Source organism: Physeter macrocephalus, chromosome 3 (genome assembly GCF_002837175.3).
Source record: "Physeter macrocephalus isolate SW-GA chromosome 3, ASM283717v5, whole genome shotgun sequence".
Taxonomy (NCBI): domain Eukaryota; kingdom Metazoa; phylum Chordata; class Mammalia; order Artiodactyla; family Physeteridae; genus Physeter; species Physeter macrocephalus.
In genome coordinates, this window is record NC_041216.1 from 3,527,259 (window position 1) to 3,548,582 (window position 21,324).

The 21,324-nt window shown below is 39.8% G+C and overlaps 1 protein-coding gene and 1 non-coding gene across 5 annotated transcripts; one reads left to right on the forward strand and one right to left on the reverse strand.

The window, feature by feature from the left end:
- Positions 1-1,024: 1,024 nt before the first annotated feature.
- ZFP69 (ZFP69 zinc finger protein) lies at positions 1,025-15,939 on the reverse strand. 4 transcript variants are annotated; one of them, XM_055082773.1, is made up of 7 exons: positions 15,298-15,939; positions 13,674-14,156; positions 12,003-12,088; positions 6,192-6,318; positions 5,762-5,857; positions 3,728-3,835; positions 1,025-2,379 (listed from the first exon to the last, which is right to left on the reverse strand). In XM_055082773.1, the coding sequence occupies exons 2-7, from the start codon at positions 13,798-13,800 to the stop codon at positions 1,244-1,246; spliced, it is 1,680 nt and encodes a 559-aa protein (XP_054938748.1). In that variant the 5' UTR covers positions 13,801-14,156; positions 15,298-15,939; the 3' UTR covers positions 1,025-1,243. The 4 variants fall into 4 exon arrangements, with proteins under 4 accessions (XP_054938748.1, XP_054938739.1, XP_028341616.1 ...); XM_055082764.1 differs by having other exon boundaries at positions 5,762-5,860; XM_028485815.2 differs by lacking the exon at positions 3,728-3,835 and having other exon boundaries at positions 15,298-15,938.
- Positions 2,768-2,840, forward strand: TRNAK-UUU (transfer RNA lysine (anticodon UUU)). Its single transcript has one exon. It is a non-coding gene; the product is annotated as a tRNA-Lys (tRNA).
- Positions 15,940-21,324: the final 5,385 nt, after the last annotated feature.

Here is a 21,324-nt window from a genome sequence, read left to right on the forward strand (position 1 = left end):
ATCAGTCTCTTTAAAGGAACTCTAATTCATCAGACAGTTCCAGACTCAGAAGTCAGGGACTGTAACAGTTGGTGGAGAGATGTCTTCTCCTTCTCCAACTGAGACTTTGGTGGGTCTGGCTGCTATTTGATAAGATGCAGATTTCTCTCTGGCTCCAGGGATGGCAAGTGCTGCTCTTTATGGGGATGCAGCTCGGCTGGTACTTCTAGGCTATGTTATTGAGAGAAGCTGATACTTCTTTAATGGATGATGGGGCTGTTGGCTCAGGAGATGCTTCAGCACCAGATATGGTTCCCACAGTTTTGTATCTTGCTTGTGGGAAAATAGATTGGTCCAACCTCTGTGAAGGTCAATTTGGCAGTATCCATCATACAAATGTGCATACTCTTTAGCACAGAAATTTCTGTTCTAGGAATTTACCCTATGCATGTACTTACTTTGTGAGAAATAAAAATGTATAAGACTATTCATTGCAACATCATATAAACAAAAGATTGGAAATTCAAAAATCCATGTATAGTGAAGTGGCTGAAGTACATTCAAACCATGGAATACTATCAGCTATAAAAAAAAGAATGAGGAGGCACTTTGTTTACTGATATGGAGTGACCTCCATGATATACAGTGCAGTAATAAAAGTAATATGTGTTTGTATGGGGGACTTCCATTTATGCTTAAAAAGTAAAAAATGTATATATGTAGTCTCTTGGATTTAAACAGAAAGATCTCTGGAAGGGTGTACAAAAAACTTAGTTATAAAAAATGGTTGCCTCTGGTAGAATTTTGTGATGGGGGATGGAGGAAGAAGTCTTTTCACTTACAGAACTGACTGTACCTTTTGAAGTTTATACCATGTGAAAGTTTTCCCCATTAAAAAAATTTTTTTTTAATTAAAAAAAAATAGGGTTGGTGATGTTTTAAACAGTAGTTCCCAAATGCTGGTCTGTAAATCAGTGAATGCCCATGATGAATAATTTATTAATCTACCATGAAATCATAAAAGTAATAATGTGTGAATTTTCTATATTGTTGAATTTAATTTGAAGGGCCATCTTTTATTCTTGATTAAGTACTTTGTGTGGAGATATTAGTAGACAGTAGTTACCAATGTAATGTTTATTTACACAATGGGCAAAATTAGAAGTTGGCATCATGAAGTCAATTTCTCCAATTTAGAGTACTGAAATTCAAAGCACAGAATCACTGATTTAGACCTGGCTTTTGTTCATGTTGAATAATGTTTTTAGGCATTATTCTGGAAGGCATTTCTCCTGTGTATTTCATGGTGTCGAGTAAGTGATGAATTATAGCTGAAGGCTTTTCCACATTCATTACATTCATAAGGTTTTTCTCCTGTGTGATGCCTCTGATGTTTCTTAAAGGATGAATCATGCCTGTAGGCTTTTCCACAGCGGTTGCATTCATATGCTTTCACTCCTGTATGAACAGTTTTATGGTTGCTAAGGTGTATCCTTTGCCGAAAGGCTTTCCCACATTCCTTACATTTGTAGGGTCTCTCCCCAGTATGGATTCTCTGGTGATGCGTTAGATAAGCTCTATGACTAAAGGTTTTACAACATGTGGTGCATGCATAGGGCTTCTCCCCAGTATGAATTCTTATATGTTCACTAAGGTGTCTAATCTGTCTAAAGGTTTTCCCACATTCATTGCATGTAAAGGGTTTCTCTCCAGAATGAGTTCTCAAATGTTGGATCAAGCTAATGTTCTGGCTGAAAGCTTTCTGACATTTATCACATACATAGGGTTTCTCACCAGTGTGAGTTCTATGATGTTGATTAAGAGATGAGCGATGTCTGAAGGCTTTGCCACATTCTTCACATTCAAAGGGTTTCTCACCAGTATGGATTCTTTGGTGTGTGGTAAGGGATGCACTTTGACTAAAGGCCCTTCCGCATTCCTTACATCTGAAAGGTTTCTCACCAGTATGAATTCTCATGTGTTCGGTAAGGTGAATGGGTTGTTTGAAGACTTTTTCACATATATTACATTCATAGGTTTTTGTTCTTATGTAACTTGTTGGATGATTAATCAAATCTGATTTGTATTTGTTTCTCTTTCTAGGTGTGTCATATTTATGGTGCCTCTGTTCTATAACAACATTTGAACTCACAAGATTTTTGCCAAATTTGTAAGTTTCTTGGCCTCTCTTCTTATGGGTCAAGATGGTTTGTCTCACGTCTCTTCCATGGCTATCCTGGTGGCTTTCTAACTCATCATCATATTTTGAGACTTTTCTCAATGTGGAATAAATGACATCATCCCTCATGAACCTTTCCATCATCATGCCATGATAGAATTGTTCCTGTAAAATGTCGTTCTTTGCAGTTGACGCAGCTGTTTCTGTTTTACTCTTCAAGTCTGCAAGAAATGGAAAAAATGCAAATAACTCATATTCATTATGCTTCGAAAAATCAATTATTATACTTGGTATGGACTAGAGATTTAGATAACAATACATATAAAGTATATGAAGTTTTGAGTATATTTAAATATGGTTAGGCAGTCTGGAGAGGTAATGGGAAATTAAGAAACAATGAACCAGGTAAAAGTGTGATTTTATATATAGGGTAAAAATTTGAACATTTTAGTCTTCTTCTTTCTATTAATACTAAATAATGAAATTTCAGGGCTATGTCTTAACAGTGTCTTTTTAACTGATAACTACTTTTGGAAAACATTCTCAGAAAGATAAAAAGATTTCCCTCTTCCCACTCTAGCTCGTTCAAAAAATAAGGTTTGAGGGAATTCCCTGGTGGTCCAGTGGTTAGGACTCTGCGCTTTTACTGCCGAGGGCTCGGGTTCAATACCTGGTCAGGGAGCTAAGATCCTGCAAGCTGCACGGTGTGGCCAAAAAAAAACAAACAAAAAAATGTGAACTAAGAACATTCACAAGAATGTCAAGCTGTCTTTTACTGAAGCTTATATTAATATTTACATATTGTTCTGCTTCCTGTAGTTATTAATCTGTCCCGGGAAGTGTTAATTATACAGAGGAGACTTGTAAGAAACCCAGACTGCTATGTTGCTACTATTGCTATGTTCTATAAAAATATCCTTTCTTTAAAGGATATTTAAAATTCTGACTGTTTTTTAAAATAATTTATTGCACCATTACTAATATTTCAACGGACAGTTCCATATTCCTGAAAAGTATAACTTCTTGTAGGATTTTTGGTTAACACAGAAGGATCATTGGTACTTCCAAATTCCAAATTCTAAATGAATAGATGCAAAAATAAAGTCTATGTTCTGCAGGCCCCTGATTCTGGTCCTGGCTCAGGGAGAAGGAAGAGGAGAAGAAGATAGGGGAAGAGAGAACAGGCCATCTATGACCCCTTCCCAATTCGGTATCCAAGCTAAAGCAGTCCCAAGCTAGGGGAGGAGAGAAGATATAACTTTGAAGTTGGGAGTTTTTATTATTATACTGAATTACACATTTCACTAAAATCAGACTGTTCTTATTTAAAGGGACTGGACCACCTATGGGACCTCTCTGAGATTTCATCCAGAGGCAGGGAAAGAACATTCATGGTAGCTATTATTATTATTTTCATTATTATAAGTTGAAAAAGAGAAAACTCAGGAGAATGTACAAATTATTGGAATTAATAACAGAGTGAAACAAGGTAGCTGGCTAGAAGATCAAAACCGGTTATGTTATTACACACTAGCAAAAAAGAGAAAACATAATTGAAAAAATTTATACCATTTAAAATAGCAGGGAATTCCCTGGCGGTCCAGTGGTTAGGACTCCGTTGTCTCATTGCCAAGGGCCCAGGTTCGATCCCTGGTTGGGGAACTAAGATCCCACCAGCTGTGCAGGGTGGCCAAAAAATAAAATAAAATAGCAATAAAATATAAGTTCTTCAGGATGAATCTGACAAAAGATGTGCAATGTGTACAAGACTTTTATGGGGGAAAATCCTTTATTTTAAAAAATTAGGAAATATCAGTAAGTGGAGCCATATACCATGTTCCTGGACAGTAGGACTCAATATCATAATATCAATTCCCTCCCAAATTGATCTATAAATTCAATTCTATTCCAATCAAAATACCACCAGAGTATTTGTGTGTGTGTGTGTGTGTGTGTGTGTCTGTGTGTGTAATTGATGCACTCATTATATAATTCATATGGAAAAGCAAGGGGCTAACAATAGCCAGGACAATTTTGAAGAACAAGATATTAAGTCTCACTGTGAAATATAGTAATTAAGACAGCCTGGCATTAGAAACTTGGCAGGTGACAGAGTGGCATTAACTATTCAATAATTGGTTCTTGGACTGATTATCCACATGTTAAAAGTTAAACTAGAGCCTCACCTCATACTACATATAAAATAAATTCAGATTTAACCTAAGTATGAAAATCAAAATCTTAAAGATATAAAATAATATATATATTTTTTCTATAAATCAATAAGAAAAAAAGATAATATAAAAATTCACAAAGGTTATAAACAAATAATTTACAGAAAAGGAATCCTGGATAAATGGCCAATAAACATGAAAAATATGCTCCCTCTTATTAGTAAACAGGAAAATGAAAAAAAACCAAGATATTCACCCACTGAATTTATAAAAATGTGAAACTTTGACAATGCCAAGTGTTGACAAAGATGCTGAGTTCTGGAACCTCTCAAAACCTGCTGATAGGAGTACTAATTGGTGCAACTAGTTTGAAGAAAAATTTTGTAAAACCTAGCAAAATGAAGGTGACCGAACAAGTCTGCTTCTATCAAATATCTCAGAGAAACATGAGAAGTTTTACACAAAGTTTTACTCCAGTATCTTTGTAATCCCCAAATTTAGAAACAGTACAAATGTCTATCAACAGGAAAATGGATAAATTGTGCTTTATTAATTCAACATAAATGAACGAACCAGAACAATATGGATAAATATCAACGGTGTTGAATGAGAAAACCAAGTGGAAAAGTATATATACCATTTATTTAAAGAATAAGAACATGCAAAACAGCATTATATATTGCTTGGGGATATACACATGCAATACAAGTATGAAGATACATATACAAATGAAAATATTTAAACTCAGAAGAGTTGGTTGTTTCAAGAGGTAGGAGGGGAATAGCGGGGCTTAAACTCTGTTTCATTTCTTAATCTAGGTGGAAGCTACATAGAAATTTATTATAATGTTCTCTATGCCTTTCTGAATATCTAACATATTTCATAATAAAAGCAAAGTTTAAGGAGATTGTTAAAAACCATTGGATTTGATGAGAAGGAATCCTGTGGTAATTTCTCTTGCAGGACTTTCCATAAAATAGTTATTACAATAAATAAAGATACTTGAGTTAAAGGGAGAGTGAGAATCAAAGCTAGGATTGTAAACTGAAAAGTTGGTGAAAAGTAGAAATAGAATGCAAGAGAGAAGATTAAAGATTTGTAGAATGCAGTGAGAGTCCTGAAAAAAGATCTGTTTTCTTTGAGGAGAGACCATGTACATCTGACTGCTTAGGGAAAGGAGCTTTCGATTGGCAGACTTTAGGATACTGAAGAAAGAAGGAAAATCAAGTTTAACCTTAATGAAGAGAAGACTTCTTTTCCCTCCAACTTCAGAGACTTTTGCAAGGTTAGGTGAAGGAAAGGGGTGCAAAGGGAGGGGTAAAATCGGGTTCAGTGCATGCCTGTCCACCCTCTCAGCCTTCCCGCAGCCTGGGAAGATGCTGGGCACTCTGGCCTACATATTGAAAGGCACCATCTGCCTTGTTCTCACCTGAACTGGGATCTCCTGGGCCTTCTTTCTCTGTCATCCATGGCGCTTCTCCTTTCTCCAACTGGGAAATCACACTAGGTTTGGAAAGTTGACATCCTACTTATGGAGTGAAAAAAAGGGTATGAATATTTATGCTGAGGTCTAAGAACCATCCCTGGAATGTAGTTCCAATCCTCTGGTATTTAGGGTCTCTGAAAACAGAAAGGGGCACCACAGCATGTTTTTCTGTTCTCACTCTACAAAGTAAAACTGTTCCCCCAAGGGAGGAGATTCAGGTATGCTCTGGCTTGATTTTCAAAGGAATGAGACATCTATCTCCAACACAGAACCCAAGGCCAGGCTCCAGGGAATCTAAAGCATTTAATAATTTAGGAATAGTGACTGTCCTGAAATGGGCAGGTTTCTGGACATATGTGTAACCCATGCTTACCCACTGAGACCAGGTTCCCATAGTTCTCCAGCATCACCTCCCGGTACAGATTCCGGTGAGCAGGGGCCAGCTGCCCCCACTCCTCCTGGGTGAAGTCCACAGATATGTCCTTGAAGGTCAACAGTTCCTAGAATATCAAATATATTCCTTTTCAGTCTGAGACCACCTCCATCAAGATCCAAGATGTTCTTACAGTATTCTAAATTCTGAGAGATTCTAAACTAGTTTTACTGGGAGCCTCCTCTGGATCTGTTTGGTGATTCTCGGAGACTACCATAAATAATTAAACATACAGAAGGACAGATGGTCATATATGTCTTAGAAAAAAATTAAGCAGGATAAGGGGAACAGGGAGAGCCACAGTGAGGATGGGGAGGATCTTTCACGTAGGGTGGCTGGGGAAGGCCTTCCTAAAAGGGTGATATTTGAACAGAGACATGAACTCAGTGAGGAAGAGCCACGTGGAAATCTGATGGGAGGGCCTTCCAGATGAGAACAAAGGACCTGAGGTGAGAGTGTCCTTGGCTTGTGTGAGGAACAGGAGAGTAGCCAGCATTGCTGGAGGTGGGCTAGTGAAGGGGAATGCAAGGAGATGAGATCAGAGGGGCTGTGGGAGGGAAGAGAGAGGCTTTTAGCACTTATTGTCACAAAGATCAGTGCATCCCTGCTGAGTTGAAATTCTGGGGCCCTGCTGGAGTTTAATGCAAGATGAACAAAACTGTGTGGAACTGTGGTCTAACCCCTCCCTAGCTCAAATACGGAAGAGGTAAAAAGGATCGGCCCCTCAGCAGTGATGGCATGGGGCACTGGTAGTTGGATTAATCAGAAGTGAACTCAATCAAATTAAAGTGTATCTCAGCCAGAGCTCAGCCACAGCTCTAGGAAAAATATGAATAATCAGTCCCTCACCTTAACCACCAGTCAGAGGAAAAGGCTTAGAGTCTTCTGTAAATAAATGGAACAGACAAAAGAAATAAACAGACTACATCTATGTATCTATCTATCCATATATATCTTTATTTGTTAATTGTCTATTTAACAAGAGAAACTATTCCTTAGCTCAGATATTCATGTTTCATAGTTCAGGAACACAGGTCAGTGACAAACTTCATGCAACTCAACCCGAAGAAATTCTTTACATTCTAAAATCACTTTGCACTCTGAAAGATACCAGCCTTCCTCATCACCTCAAAATTTTTCATGGAACCACAATTTCTGTAGAAATCTGCATATGCCTTCTTTCTTGGTTCAGCCAAAGCAATCCTGTAGAAAGCTGGAACCCCCAGGGATACAGTGAATGCTCTAACAGTATGAAATAGCAGATGCTTGGCCAGGAGGCCATGCATCTGAGGTTTCATCAAAGAACTGGAAACCATGGTAGTTATTCACCTCAACACCAACGTCCTTCTAGGCTGATGGAGAAATGGACGTATCTATGCATATTTCATCCTCCACCGTTCTTTTATACACAATATCTGAACTACAGTAAAAAATTATTAGACATACAAAGAAGGAGGAATATCTGACCTGTAATCAAGAAAATAAAAACATAAGAAGTAAACACGTAGGTAACCAAGTCATTGGAATTAGCAGAAAAGAAGTTTAAAGAAATTATTAAAATATATGTTGAAGAGGGCTTCCCTGGTGGCGCAGTGGTTAAGAACTTGCCTGCCAATTCAGGGGACACGGGTTTGAGCCCTGGTCCAGGAAGATCCCACATGCTGCAGAGCAACTAAGCCCAAGCACCACGACTACTGAAGTCCATGCGCCCTAGAGCCCGTGCTCCACAACAAGAGAAGCCATCACAACAAGAAGCCTGCGCACCGCAAGGAAGAGTAGCCCCCACTCCCCGCAACTAGAGAAAGCCTGCACACAGCAATGAAGACCCAACGCAGCCAAAAATAAATAAATAAATTTATTTAAAAAATAAAATATATGTTGCAGAATTTACAATAAAATGAGGTGAAAACGTGGGGTTAATTGAGGAGAGAGATAGAAATACTAAAAAAGAACTAAAAGACAATTCTACAAGTGAAAAATACAATATCTGAAAAATCCACTGGATGGGCTTAACAACAGATGGACCCTGATGAAGACAAAATCAGTGAAACTTAACACAGGTCAACAGATAGTATTCAAATGGAAGCACCAAGAGAGAAAAAGAAAAACAAAAAAACCTGGGATAATATCAAGTAGTCTAATATACCTGTAATTAGAATCTAAGAAGGAGAAGAGAGAATGAGCAGAAAAAAATGTTTGAAGAAATAAAGGCTTAAAAATTTCCAAATTTGAGTAAAAAAATCAACCCACAAATCCAAAAGCCAGCAAACCCTCCATGGGGGGGGGGGAAATTCAGAGAATATCACGTCTATGCACATCATTAAAACTGATGAAGAGCAAAGATAAAAGGGAAGAACATAAAAGTAGTGAAAAAAAGGTAGGAAAGGAGGAACAAAAAAAACAAGAAAAGTTGGTATAAAACAAAGGAACAAACAGAAAGACATGTCACATCTGGGGAAAGAATAAGAATAATAGCTGACTTCTCATCTGAAACAATACAAGCCACAAAATCATGGAACATCTTTAAAGTGCTTAAAAGAAAAAACAGTCACCCTAGAATTCGATATTCAGTAAAAGATTCTCAAATAGGAAGACCATATAAAGACATTTTTAGATCATCAAAGCTGTGAGAATTCATCATCAGAACACCCCCACTACAGGAAATGCTAAATGACATTCTTTAGGCTGAAGGGAAATAATGTCAATTAGAAACTTGGAACTTGGTGGTGGGATGAATTGAGAGATACTGATTGACATATATACACTAATATGTATAAAATAGACAACTAATAAGAACCTGCTGTATAAAAAATAAATAAAATAAAATTCAAAAGTTCAAAAAAAAACCACCTTGGAACTAAAGGAAGGAATGAAAAGTGCTTGAATTGGTAAATGTGTGCAAAGATGAAAGGCTCGGTTTTTTTCCTTTTCTTAATTACTTATAAGACAATTTACTGTTAAAAGCAAAAATAAGAACAATGTATTATGGGTGTATAAGGTGTAAAGTGAAAAGCATGATGACAATACACAAAGAATGGTAAGAGTAAATGGGAAAATAAGGCTTTCATATTATATGTGAAACAGTATAGTAGTAATTCAACTGTGACATGTGAAAAATGCATATTGTAATAGCTAGAGCAACCACTAAAAACAAATGAAAGAAGTACAGCTAAAAAAGTCATTAGAGGACATAAAATAGAATAGTAAAAAAACTGCACAATCCAAAAGAAGGCAGGAGAGGAACAAAGAAACAAAAGAATAGATTTAACAAACAGCAAACAAAGAACAAGAATATACACTTAAATCCCACCACATCAATGATTATGTAACTGTAAATGTACTAAGCAAGCACAACCCAGCTATATTTAAGAAGGTCACACTTTAAATATAAAGCCACAAATAAGTTAAAAGTAAAAGAATGAGGGACTTCCCTGGTGGCACAGTGGTTAAGACTCTGCCTGCCAATGCAGGGGACACGGGTTTGATGCCTGGTCCGGGAAGATGCCACATGCTGTGGAGCAACTAAGCCCGTGCGCCACAACTACTGAACCTGCACTCTAGAGCCCACGAACCACAACTATTGAGCCCGCATGCCACAACTACTGAAGCCCACACACCCTAGAGCCTGTGCTCCACAACAAGAGAAGCCACCACAATGAGAAGCCCACGCACTGCAATGAAGAGTAGCCCCCACTCGCCACAACTAGAGAAAGCCCGGGCACAGCAACAAAGACCCAACGGAGCCAAAAATAAATAAATTTTTAAAAGGAAAATAAAAGAATGAGAAAAAGCTATCCTATACCAACAATAACTAAAAACACTGGAGGAGCTATGTTAAATCAGACAAAGTGGGCTTAGGAAAAAGAATATTATGAGGCATAAAGAAGAGACATTTTGTAATGATAAACAGTCAGTCCATCAAGAAGACAACAGTCCTATGTGTTTATGCACCTGATAACAGAATTCAAAATAAATAAAGCAGAGTTGACAGAACTAAAGGGAGATATAGATGAAACAATAATAATTAGAGATTTTAACACTCCTCTCAGTAAATGATGGAACAAGTAGACAAAAATTCATCAAGGATATAGATTTGAACAACCTATCAACCAACTTAACCTAACTGACATTTGTAGAGCACTATACCTAACCACTGCAGCGTATAAATTCTTTTTCTTTTTTTTAGATTCTTTTTTAAAGTAAACTTTTTATTTTGGGATTACAGATTTATTATATAATTTTAATTGCAGATTTACATGCAGTTGTAAGAAATAATGCAGAGATCCCATGTACTCTCTACTGGGGGTAAAACAGAGTTTTAATTGGAAAGGGGCACAAGGGAACATTCTGAGATGGTGGAAATGCTCTATATCTTGATTTGGTTACATGGTATATACATACGTCAAAATAGAACTATGTACTCTCTTAAGTGTATTTTCCTATATGTAAATTACAACTCAATTTTAAGAAATTTAATCTTATCCCAGTGCTAAGAATCCCACCAGTTTTTGACAAATGTCAGGTGGTAAGAATTCCAGATAAGTGGAATGTAGATATAAGATACCTCTTCAAATAATTAGAATATTATTACTTCTTCCATATTACCAGAAATAACCCTGGAATACATTTCAATCCTAAAAGGTGTTAGCATCTGAATTAACAGAGGAAACTGGGATTGTAAACAGCTAAAAAAACCACCGAGCAAGTAAATACAGGAGATGAGTTCAAATCCTGTACCATCTAATTTCAGAACCCAAGTTCTCACCTAAAACTCTTCTGTCCTCGAATAACATCTCCTCTTTAACAGCCTTCCTTTCTCGTTTATTCTACAGTTTTCCTTCTGTTTCACCTATCCTTCTACCAGGTGGTAAGGACACCGTTTCCACACCCTGTTGTAACCACCCAGCCTGTCTAATGTGTATGCTCTGTGGCCTGACCATTTCTTCTCCACTCACATCTTTGGCTGCAGTTTGTCCTCTGCTCCAGACACTATTCTAAGGGCCACCTCATGAAGTGATAGATGTACCTCACTAAAAATGTCAAAACGTTATTCTCACTAAGTTTGTTTTTGAGTATGAAATACTCATAAAAATTGAGGTTTATTGGACTTCCCTGGTGGTGCAGTGGTTAAGAATCCGCCTGCCAATGCAGGGGACATGGGTTCTATCCCTGGTCCAGGAAGACCCCACATGCCGCGGAGCGACTAAGCCTGTGCACCACAACTACTGAGCCTGCACTCTAGAGCCCATGAGCCACAACTACTGAGCCCACAAGCCACAACTACTGAAGCCCACACGCCTAAAGCCCGTGCTCCGCAACAAGAGAAGCCACCGCAATGAGAAGCCCGCACTCTGCAACGAAGAGTAGCCCCCGCTCGCTCCAACTAGAGAAAGCCCACACGCAGCAACAAAGACCCAATGCAGCCAAAAATAAATAAATTTATTATTTCTTTAAAATTGAGGTTTATCTTAGGTCCCAAGTTTTTAGGGGCTAGAATCATGTCACTCATTTTGCTTTCTCTACAAAAATTCGCACAACGTTAGATCTAGATGTTGGTTAGAAACAAGCGTTTTCTATGAGTAAGGAAACTGCTGCCACTGCGGCCCAGTTTTCTGTAAAAGACTAACTTGCGCTGAGTTCCCTGGGTGAAATTCATTAGCCTCAATATACCCCAACTCCCCAGAAAAGGGCAAGTTATAATCTTAAAAACCAAAAAGCATGTCAAGAAAGTGACAGGAAACTTCAACCCACCTGGGAGTCTGTTGTCGGGGCCCCGGGAGTCACTTCATCCTTTAAACTTTCTCCCTGGGTCTCATCAGCATCCTGAGATAGCAGAGCTGAGGAAGGAAAAGAGCCAGAAAGTTTGCATCTCCCCAAACCCCACAAATAGAAAAACTGCCTGTAGATCTGCTGAATATGGCCCCCCTCTCAAAACATTCACAGAGGGACATTCAGAGCAACTCAAGAGCAGACTGGAGCCTCCTTAATGAGGAGGATCTGCAGGGCATTGCTTTGGGCATTACCGTTTCCCAATGGCCAGTGCTGGTCCAAAAGCACAGACCTACCAGGCCACTCCTTTGTTCAAAGGTTCCCGACAAGAAAGAAAAATACAAACACCTCCCATGGACTTCAAGGCACTCTATAATCTGCCTGAAGCACATTTTCCCAGCATTAGTTTCCTCTAACCACCATCCTTTATCTGTGGGACACATACACTGACCACATTCTTAACCCTTAGTTAGACTAGAACAGTCTCCATTCTCTGAACAACTCTTCAAGGTACCCACTTTTGTATCTTTTCCTCAATTCTTCCGTAAAAAAAAAACTTAGACATCTTTTAAGGCCCAATTCAATGCTATCTGCTTTGTGAAATTTTCTCTGATAAGTACAATCAGAAGAATGTTTCCTGCCTTGTCTTCCGAAAGAATTTTACCATAGAATGTATTTAGGCTACTTTCTATTCTTTTGATCTGAGTATGTGTCTATCTCCATCAATTAATAATTAGCATTAGGGCTTCCCTGGTGGCGCAGTGGTTGAGAATCCGCCTGCCGATGTAGGGGACACGGGTTCGTGCCCCGGTCCGGGAAGATCCCACGTGCCGCGGAGCGGCTGGGCCCGTGAGCCATGGCCGCTGAGCCTGCGCGTCCGGAGCCTGTGCTCCGCAGCGGGAGAGGCCACAGCAGTGAGAGGCCCGAAAAAAAAAAAAAAAAAAAAAAAAAAAAATTAGCATTAGAGATCATTATTCATTTTTCCATCCATCAAGATGCTTAGCAAAGTCCCCTGCCTGACAGAGTTAGAATACAACAAATACAAGCTGGATTTGAAGTGTTATAGGTATGAACTAAGAGACCACATGAGACATACAAATTCCTCTGTCCACCCATCTATTCTGACCCAGCCACCAAACACTGTGTAATCTTGGTTATGTTTCCCACTGAACTCATATATTTCAAGGTAAAATGAGAGTAACTAAGCATGTCATTCCTTCTTCCTGGCAGGAGATGAAAAGAAAGAAAAAAATATTGGTTTGGGGTTGAAATGACTGAAACTTGTGAAGGAAAACCACTGGAGGGCTTAAGAAAGTAGAAGCCTTTGACCCCAATGTCTGTGAGTCACACTTACACACTTGCGAGCCTCTGGTGGGGAACACCCTGAATTCTGTCTTCCTGTCCTGTGTTTATTCGAGGACACGAGATGGGAGCAGCATGACACACATGTCGCAAAGATCCAGTGCTCAGAGCCCAACATCTTCTCTCACAGCTATCCCCTTCCCCAAAGCCATAAGCGTGAGCCCCAAGGACCTCCTTTCCTCTAATTTTCTCCCCTAGAGACACCTCAATGATGTGTGTACCTATCTTTCTGCAAGCAAACTGAGACCGCTTCCTCTACCTCCATCCCCTCCCTCCATCAGCCTCTCTCACCTTCTCCTTCAAACATCTTGGTCACGTCCTCCCACAGGGGCGCCCCTTCCTTGGCCTTCTGTGGATGGTGCAACTTCACCCAGGTGCTGGCCTCAGTGGGCAGGGTAATCAGGAGCTGCTGTAGCATGATGATGCCACCCGGCTGGCCTTGTCCACTTCTGAGGAGGACACTGCCAGAGCCTCTGCTGAGATGCCTCACAGTTGTATGGTCCTCCTTGATCACAATCTCCTGCCCTCAGGACTTTGGCGTTTCCCTGCGGCACCAGAACCTGGGGGCTCCTAGAGGCTAATGTGGCTTTAACAGCTCTGAAAAAGTGACTCCTTTCTGAAATTAAGTACTGCCTGCTTGGGAGGCGGCCGGTTGAGTAGGTCTGAATACATGCCTCTTCATATTCTTCTAGAGGAGCAAAAGGCAGGAGAGGAGGGATCCAGAAAACTGATCATACAGCTAGAACTCCAGAACTTGCAGAAATATATTTAAAACTGCAAAAGATCCAAAAACAAAGATGTGGCATCAATGTGGAAATAAGTATAATTGGTGCTTTGGATGTGGCTTTAATTTCCAGTTCTATACACACTTTCATAAACAGCCAATGACACACAAACACCAAGGATACACAAACATACACAGTCCCTGCCTTGACTTCCTTCCTTGTAAGCTACATACATCTTCTGCCTGGATACAGACTTGGGAGTTAAGAGGGCAAGCTTAGAAACCAGACAGCCTGGGTTAGAATCCTGACACTTGCACTTCAAAGCTCTAAGACACTTCAATTCTCTGAGCTTCGGTCTCATCCTCTAGAAAATGCAGATAATAAATGTACTTCATAGGGCTGTAACAATGTTGGGAATACAGTACCTTCATAGACATTACTAGAAACCTTTTGCTTTAATGTTGCAATCATAGCATTACCTTTTAAAATTATTTTTTAAAAACAATTACAGATCTGAATTTAAAGTTCAAGTATCTCAACTGATGGAATAATCACATAGCTGTGTTTTCACACGGACAAGTAGTGACAGACACATCACTACCCATGTGGATGCCCAGCAGCTGGCAAGTCCTTTTAACCTCTGGGTTAAGATACATCCTGCTTTCAGAAACGTTCAATTGGGGGAGAGGGGTATGTCCTCAAACGGAGGAAATATAGTACTTTGAATATAATGAGGACTATTGCATAACTGTTTGTAGCAGGAAAATTTGGAAACAGCCCAAATTCATCATCTCATCGAAACCCCTGGCATCTGAACATGTGCCTCTACAGCGACCAGGTCCAGTGTATCCCGGCCCCAAGAACAGTCCTAGTCCTAGCTCCCTGAAAAGGGAGCCGGCCTAACTTTTTGGAGTTTGTGGGGCAGGGTGTTTGGCTTCTTCTTGTTTTCAGCTGTGACTGATGCAGAGAAAGGAGCTGCATCCTATGGATAGGAGCATGTGGAAAATATCCTAACCCTGAATAAATAAAAAGTAAAATGGCTTGTTACCAAAGTGAGGAAACTTTCGAATCTTATGAAATGGTTAAAAACAGAGAAGCTTCATTTCGAGATGCCCCTTCTCACTGCTCCCAGACGTGCCTCCCTCGGACTTAGAGACTTGCAGACACAGGCAGCTTAGCTTCCTACTCACCAGACCGGCCTTGGACGCTGGCAGGACGAGAGATGGGGGCGTGAGAGAGCCCGTTCTTGAGGCTTTCAGCTCCAGAGGGTGTCTCTTTAGAGAAGGGCCGTGGGTGACGGATTTTGTTCTTTCCCGGCCTTTTATAGACAGACCACATCCCCACCCAACACAATGATTCTTTTAAAAACGCCCAACGTTCACGCAGGCTTCCTTCGTAAGCTCAGAGGACTATCGGCCTCCGGACGGGACCGGGGAATCTTTTCCAAATTCCCGAGAGGCGGCCTAGGGCGGGTGCTGTGGCACCAGATGAACCCACCGCCCCTCCAAGGTATCCTTTCCCGGCCGCACCCCCGGGAGCGGGGCTTTGGGGGCCGCAATGCGAGGGGTGCCCAGAACCGGCTTCCCGCAGACCCGGGCGAGGATACAGCTCGCCGGCCGCTGCTTTGATGCCGGCCCGGTGGCAGCAGCCAGGCCCACCGGCGCCCAGCCTCCTGGGCCGCAGCCCGGGTGTCCCGGCGCCTCCACCCTCCCAGCGCGCCGTCGCCTTTGCCCGTGCCCCGGGTCGCTCTCGCCCGGGCCCTGGCGGGTTCGGGGCGCGGCCCCCGATGCTGCGGTGCAGCCACAAACCCCGGTGCCCGCCCTTCTTCCGGCGGCTCTGCACGCCTGGCCGCCTGCTCCGCCCACGGGGAGCCGTGAGGGCCCCGCCCTCTCCAGGGAGGCAGGCGCTCCCAAAAACCCGGAACCCGGACTGTGCCGGACTCGCCCACGGCACGCGTGCCCCCAGGGCTGCCAGACCCTGGTCAGCGGCCAGCCAGGCGGACCGCCTGCATTTCCTGACTGTGGTCCCAAGAGACTAGGTGGCCCGCCCAGCTCTTCCGGTGGGGAAGCCCTTTCTCTGTCGTTCATTCATTCATTTATTCAACTATCTTCTGAGTGCCTAGATCTGCCACACATTGTTACAGGCTCTGGGGAGATACCAGTTATCAAAACGCAGTCCCTGCTTTCCTGGATCTTAATTCTGGCAAAATTAAATAGATAATAATAATGTAGAAAGGGAATATTGCCTGCCATTCCAGTAAACAACAAATTGCCTGCCATCAAGCCATCAGCCACTGCAGCCCTCACTGAGAGGGGAATTCAGGATGGAGACAAACAGGAAACACTCTGCACTCTGGATACTGGCCCTAGATAGTTAAGATGCCTATCTAAGGAATAATTTCAATGAGCCCAGACTCTTGCATTTTCCCATAGATAGGAAAGCACTAAAATCATTAAGATTTTTTGAGATGTCCGTAGATTAACAGTAATCTTTTTATGTTTGACTACATGTCTTTCTTCAGCAAAAAATACTATGTATCCTGGCTCCTCCCTTACCTCTTCAAAGCAGTTCCTCAGAGCTATCTGAGAGGCTGTCTCCCAGGCTATAGTCCTCAGCAAGTTCCCCAAATGAAACTTAACATGAAACTTTTAGGTTGTGCACTTTTCTTCAGCCCACGATAAACAGAAAAATAAAGAGATAATCCCCCAAGTGATGATAAGGGCTATGAAGAAAAAGGAGGTAGCGTGTGAAGAGGGGGTAGGCAATGACTGGAGTTCCTCTTTCTGGTAACAGTGGTCTAGCATCTTTATTTCAACCCACCTCAGGAAACGACCATCAAATTAAAAAATAAAACTCTGGAATACATGCAGAGTATGTGAAGTTCTTAAAGGAATGTATTAATTTGCTAGGGCTGCTACAACAAAATACCACAGACTAGGTGGCTTAAATAACAGAAATTTATTTTCTCACAGTTTTGGAGGCTAAAAGCCCAGGATCCAGGTCTCAGCCGGATTGGTTTCTCCTGAGGCCGTTCTCCTTGGCTTACAAATGGCTCCCTTCTCCCTATGACCTCACATGGTCTTTCCTCTGTGTGCTTTCATGCCCCTAGTGTCTCTCTATGTGTCCAATTTTCTTCTTCTTCTTGTAAGGACACTTCTTAAAATCTTCTCATACGAAGATTGGATTGGATTAGCGTATACCCCAATGCCTCATTCTAAATTAATCACCTCTTTAAAGTGACCAAGCTTAATCACTTGAATATGTGATTAAATACAGTCACATTCTGAAGTACTGGGGGTTAGGATTCCAACATCTGAATTTTAGGGGGATGCTATTCAGCCCATAGCAAGCTAAGAGATGGCATGATATTAGGAAATTGCCAGGCCAAAAGCTGGAAAGCCAAGATCCAGTGACATGATATGACTTGGAAGATGCCTTTGCTGAGGGTATTTACCTAACTGGAAAATTATAATTTTTCACTTCAGAGAAGAAAAAATAAAATACAGTGTGTGGGGAGTGAAACAGAAGACCCTCTGTATAATAACTGGGACCCTCTGTATAATAAAAGGGCTATACACTCAGGAGAAGAATGAATTGGAAGTGGAACAGCTTCAGGGGAATTTACAGGCTAGGGTCAAATTGCCTGTCCAAGTCTTGATTTTGGTTTAAGGTGGGCTCTGACTGAGATGCTATCAGATGCCTGGCAAAAACAAATACAAATCCTCTCTGGAGGAAAGCATTATAATTATAGGCCTTAGATTGTTCCTACGTGTAAGTTTTCATAGAAATGGTGAGTACAGAGTTAAAGATAAGCCGGTAGGCAGGGAAACTAGACTCCTAGTGAGTGTTTCAGCAGAAACACAAACAACAGAAATAGATCTACAAAGACAACTGCTTTTGGAATTACCAGATGCAAAGTATAAAAAATTTATGTTTTCTTTGTTTAAAGAAATAAAAGATAACTCAGACAGTTTTGGCAGATACCTGGAAACTATAAAAAGTGATATAACATATATTTTTAAAAAACTAAATAGGAACTCTATGACAAAGAAATACAGTAACAAAATTAATAATTCATTGAATGCATATAATGGCAGATTAGACACAGATGAATAGAGAATAAATGAAATGGAAGGTAGGTCAGGAGAGATTATCTAGAATGAAGCATTAAGAAACAAAAGAATGAAATATATAGAAGAGAGAATAAGAGACATAGGTGTTACAGTGAAAAGATCTAGCGTAAGTTTAAGAGGAGAGACAGAGACAGTATTTGAAGAGATAATGGCTATTTTTCAATACCTGTGAAAGCAAACAGATCACAGATTTAAGAAGCCAAATAACTCTCTAATGAGTTAAATAAAAAGAAATCTACACCTAGACACATCATAGTGAAACTGAAAAAAACTAAAGACAAAGAGAAAATCTTAAAAGTGTCTGTGGTAGTTTTAAAATATGCCCATTCCTTCCTCCCTCTCCCCTTGAATGTGAGTCAGACTAACTTCTAAAGAATAAAATGTGGGATTCCCTGGCAGTCCAGTGATTAAGACTCCATGCTTCCACTGCAGGGGGCGTGGGTTAGATCCCTGGTCTTAGAACTAAGATCCCACATGCCATGCAGAGTGGCAAAAAAAAAAAAAAATAGAGTGGAATGTGGTGGAAGTGACAGTATGTGATTTCAGAAGTTAAGTCACAAAAGATTGCCAATTCTGCTTTGCACACTCTTTGATTGCTTGCTCTGAGGAACTTGCCAGCCATTTGAGTTAGCCATCTTGGAAGTGTATCCTTTAGCCCCAACCAAGCCTTTGGATGACTCCAATCTCATCTGACATCTTACTGCAACTTCATATTGACTGAATTCTGAGCCAGAACCTTGCAACTAAGTAGCCTCTGAATTACTGACTCATTAAAAAATGTGAGATTAAAAAATGTTCATTTTTTTAAGCCATTAAGTTTTGGAGTTACTTATTATGCAGACATTCCTAATTAATACAGTGGCAAATTTTGATAACTAGCACAAGCAGCATTGTGACAGCTAACTTATCATCAGCGATAATGGAAGCCAGAAGACAGTGGAATGAAATCTTCAATGTGTTGTGAGGAAATAATTGACAACACAGAATTCAATTCAGAATTTTAAAAAAATCTTTCAAGAATAAAGGAGAAATAAAGACATTTTCAGACCAAAAAAAATGAGAGAGCTTGCCACCAACAGACTAAAGAAAATTTTCAAGGCTGAACTTTAGGCAGAAAGAAAATGATTCCAGACAAAAGGACAAAAATGCAAAAAGGAACAAAGAACAAAGAAAAAAAATATGTGACTATAAAGGAGCATTAATGATGTAGAGTAAAAATCTTAATAATTTGTGAGGTTAAAAAAATAGATTTGGAGATACAGGGATATATGTATATGTATAGCTGATTCACTTTGTTATAAAGCAGAAACTAACACACCATTGTAAAGCAATTATACTCCAATAAAGATGTTAAAAGTAAAAGATTTAATATCCAAAAACAACGGCATAGAGGTTGGGAAGAGGGTGAATTGAGTTAAAGTATTCTAAGTTAAAGTGTCATAGTTAAAGTGCTCTAAGGACTACTGTAGACGAGAGTAGAGGTAATCATTAACATTACATTCTGATAAGTAGAAAATGTATATTTTTAGCCAGTAGACTTATATTACTGAATATGAAAACCTATTATAAAGTTATAGTATCAGCAATTAAGACAATGAGGTAGGCATTGGTGCAATAGATAAACTGACAATGGAACAAGAGTCCAAATTCAGACCTACATATAGACCATCACCTGATTTAGGACAAGGGTAGAGGAAAAGAAGGTCTTTTAAATAAGTTGGTGATGGGTCAGTTGGACCTTTATATTGACCTCTACTTTACAACATAAACAAAAATCAGTCCTGATGGACTGCAAATCTAAATGTGATAGATAAAACAAAATTTTTTAGAAGAAAGTAGGAGAGTATTTTTACAACCTTGAAATGGGCATAGATTTATTACATGGAATAAAAAGTGCTAAACATAAAGAACAAAATTGATAAATTAACCCAGATTAAAATTAAGGACCAGAGATTTCAGGTATTTTTGGTGAGGGTATAAATTGGTACAACTATTTCAGAAAAGCATTTGGTAGTAGCATTTACTGAAGCTGAACATTATGATCCAGCAACCCTATCCTTTGCTATATAACCAACAGAAATGGATACATATATTTACCAAAAGACATATACTAGAATGTTCATCGAACATTCTTTATATTAATCCCAAACTGAAAACCACCCAATGCCCATCAGCAGTGGACTGAGCAAATAAATATTGCTATATCATACAATAGAGTACACACAGCAATGAAAATAAAGACTAGAACTACACACAAAAATATTGATGAATCTCACAAATATAGTATTGAGCAAAAGAAGCCAGATACAAAAGAATACATGTAATTCTATTTAAATAAAGTACAAAAACAGGTGAAATTAACCTATGGTGTTAGAAGTTACCTTTTAGAGGATAGTGACTGGAAGGGAGCATTGCTTCTGGACGGCTATAATTTCTGTTCTTAACCTATGAGCTAGTTACACAGATGTGTTTAATTTTGAAAACTCATTAAGATATTTATCTCTATATATGCACTTTTCTGTATGAGTATCATAATTTAATAAAGTTTCTAAAAAATGCATGTTGCAAAGCAGAAATAGAGACACAGACGTAAAGAACAAATGTATGGATACCAAGGGGAAAAGGGGTGGGGTGGGAGGAATTGGGAGATTGGGATTGACACATATACACTATTGACACTATGTATAAAATAGACAACTGAGGGGAACCTACTGTATAGCACAGGGAACTCTACTTAATGCACTGTGGTGTCCTAAATGGGAGAGAAATCCAAAAGGGAGGGGATATATGTATATGAATGGCTGATTCATTTTGCTGTGCAGTAGAAGCTAACACAACATTGTAAAGCAACTATGCTCCAATAAAACTTAATTTAAAAATTAAAAAAAAGCATGTTGTAACATTCAGGGTAACCACTAAAAGAACAGAAGTAGAATATCTAACTTCAAACTTAGTAAAGAGGGGAGAAGAAGTGATAATATATAATCAACCCAAAAGAGAACAGCTATAAGTGGGGAGCTATTTTATAAAGGGTAATTCAGGGAGATCCCTCTGATGAGATGCTATCTGACCAGAGACCTGAAA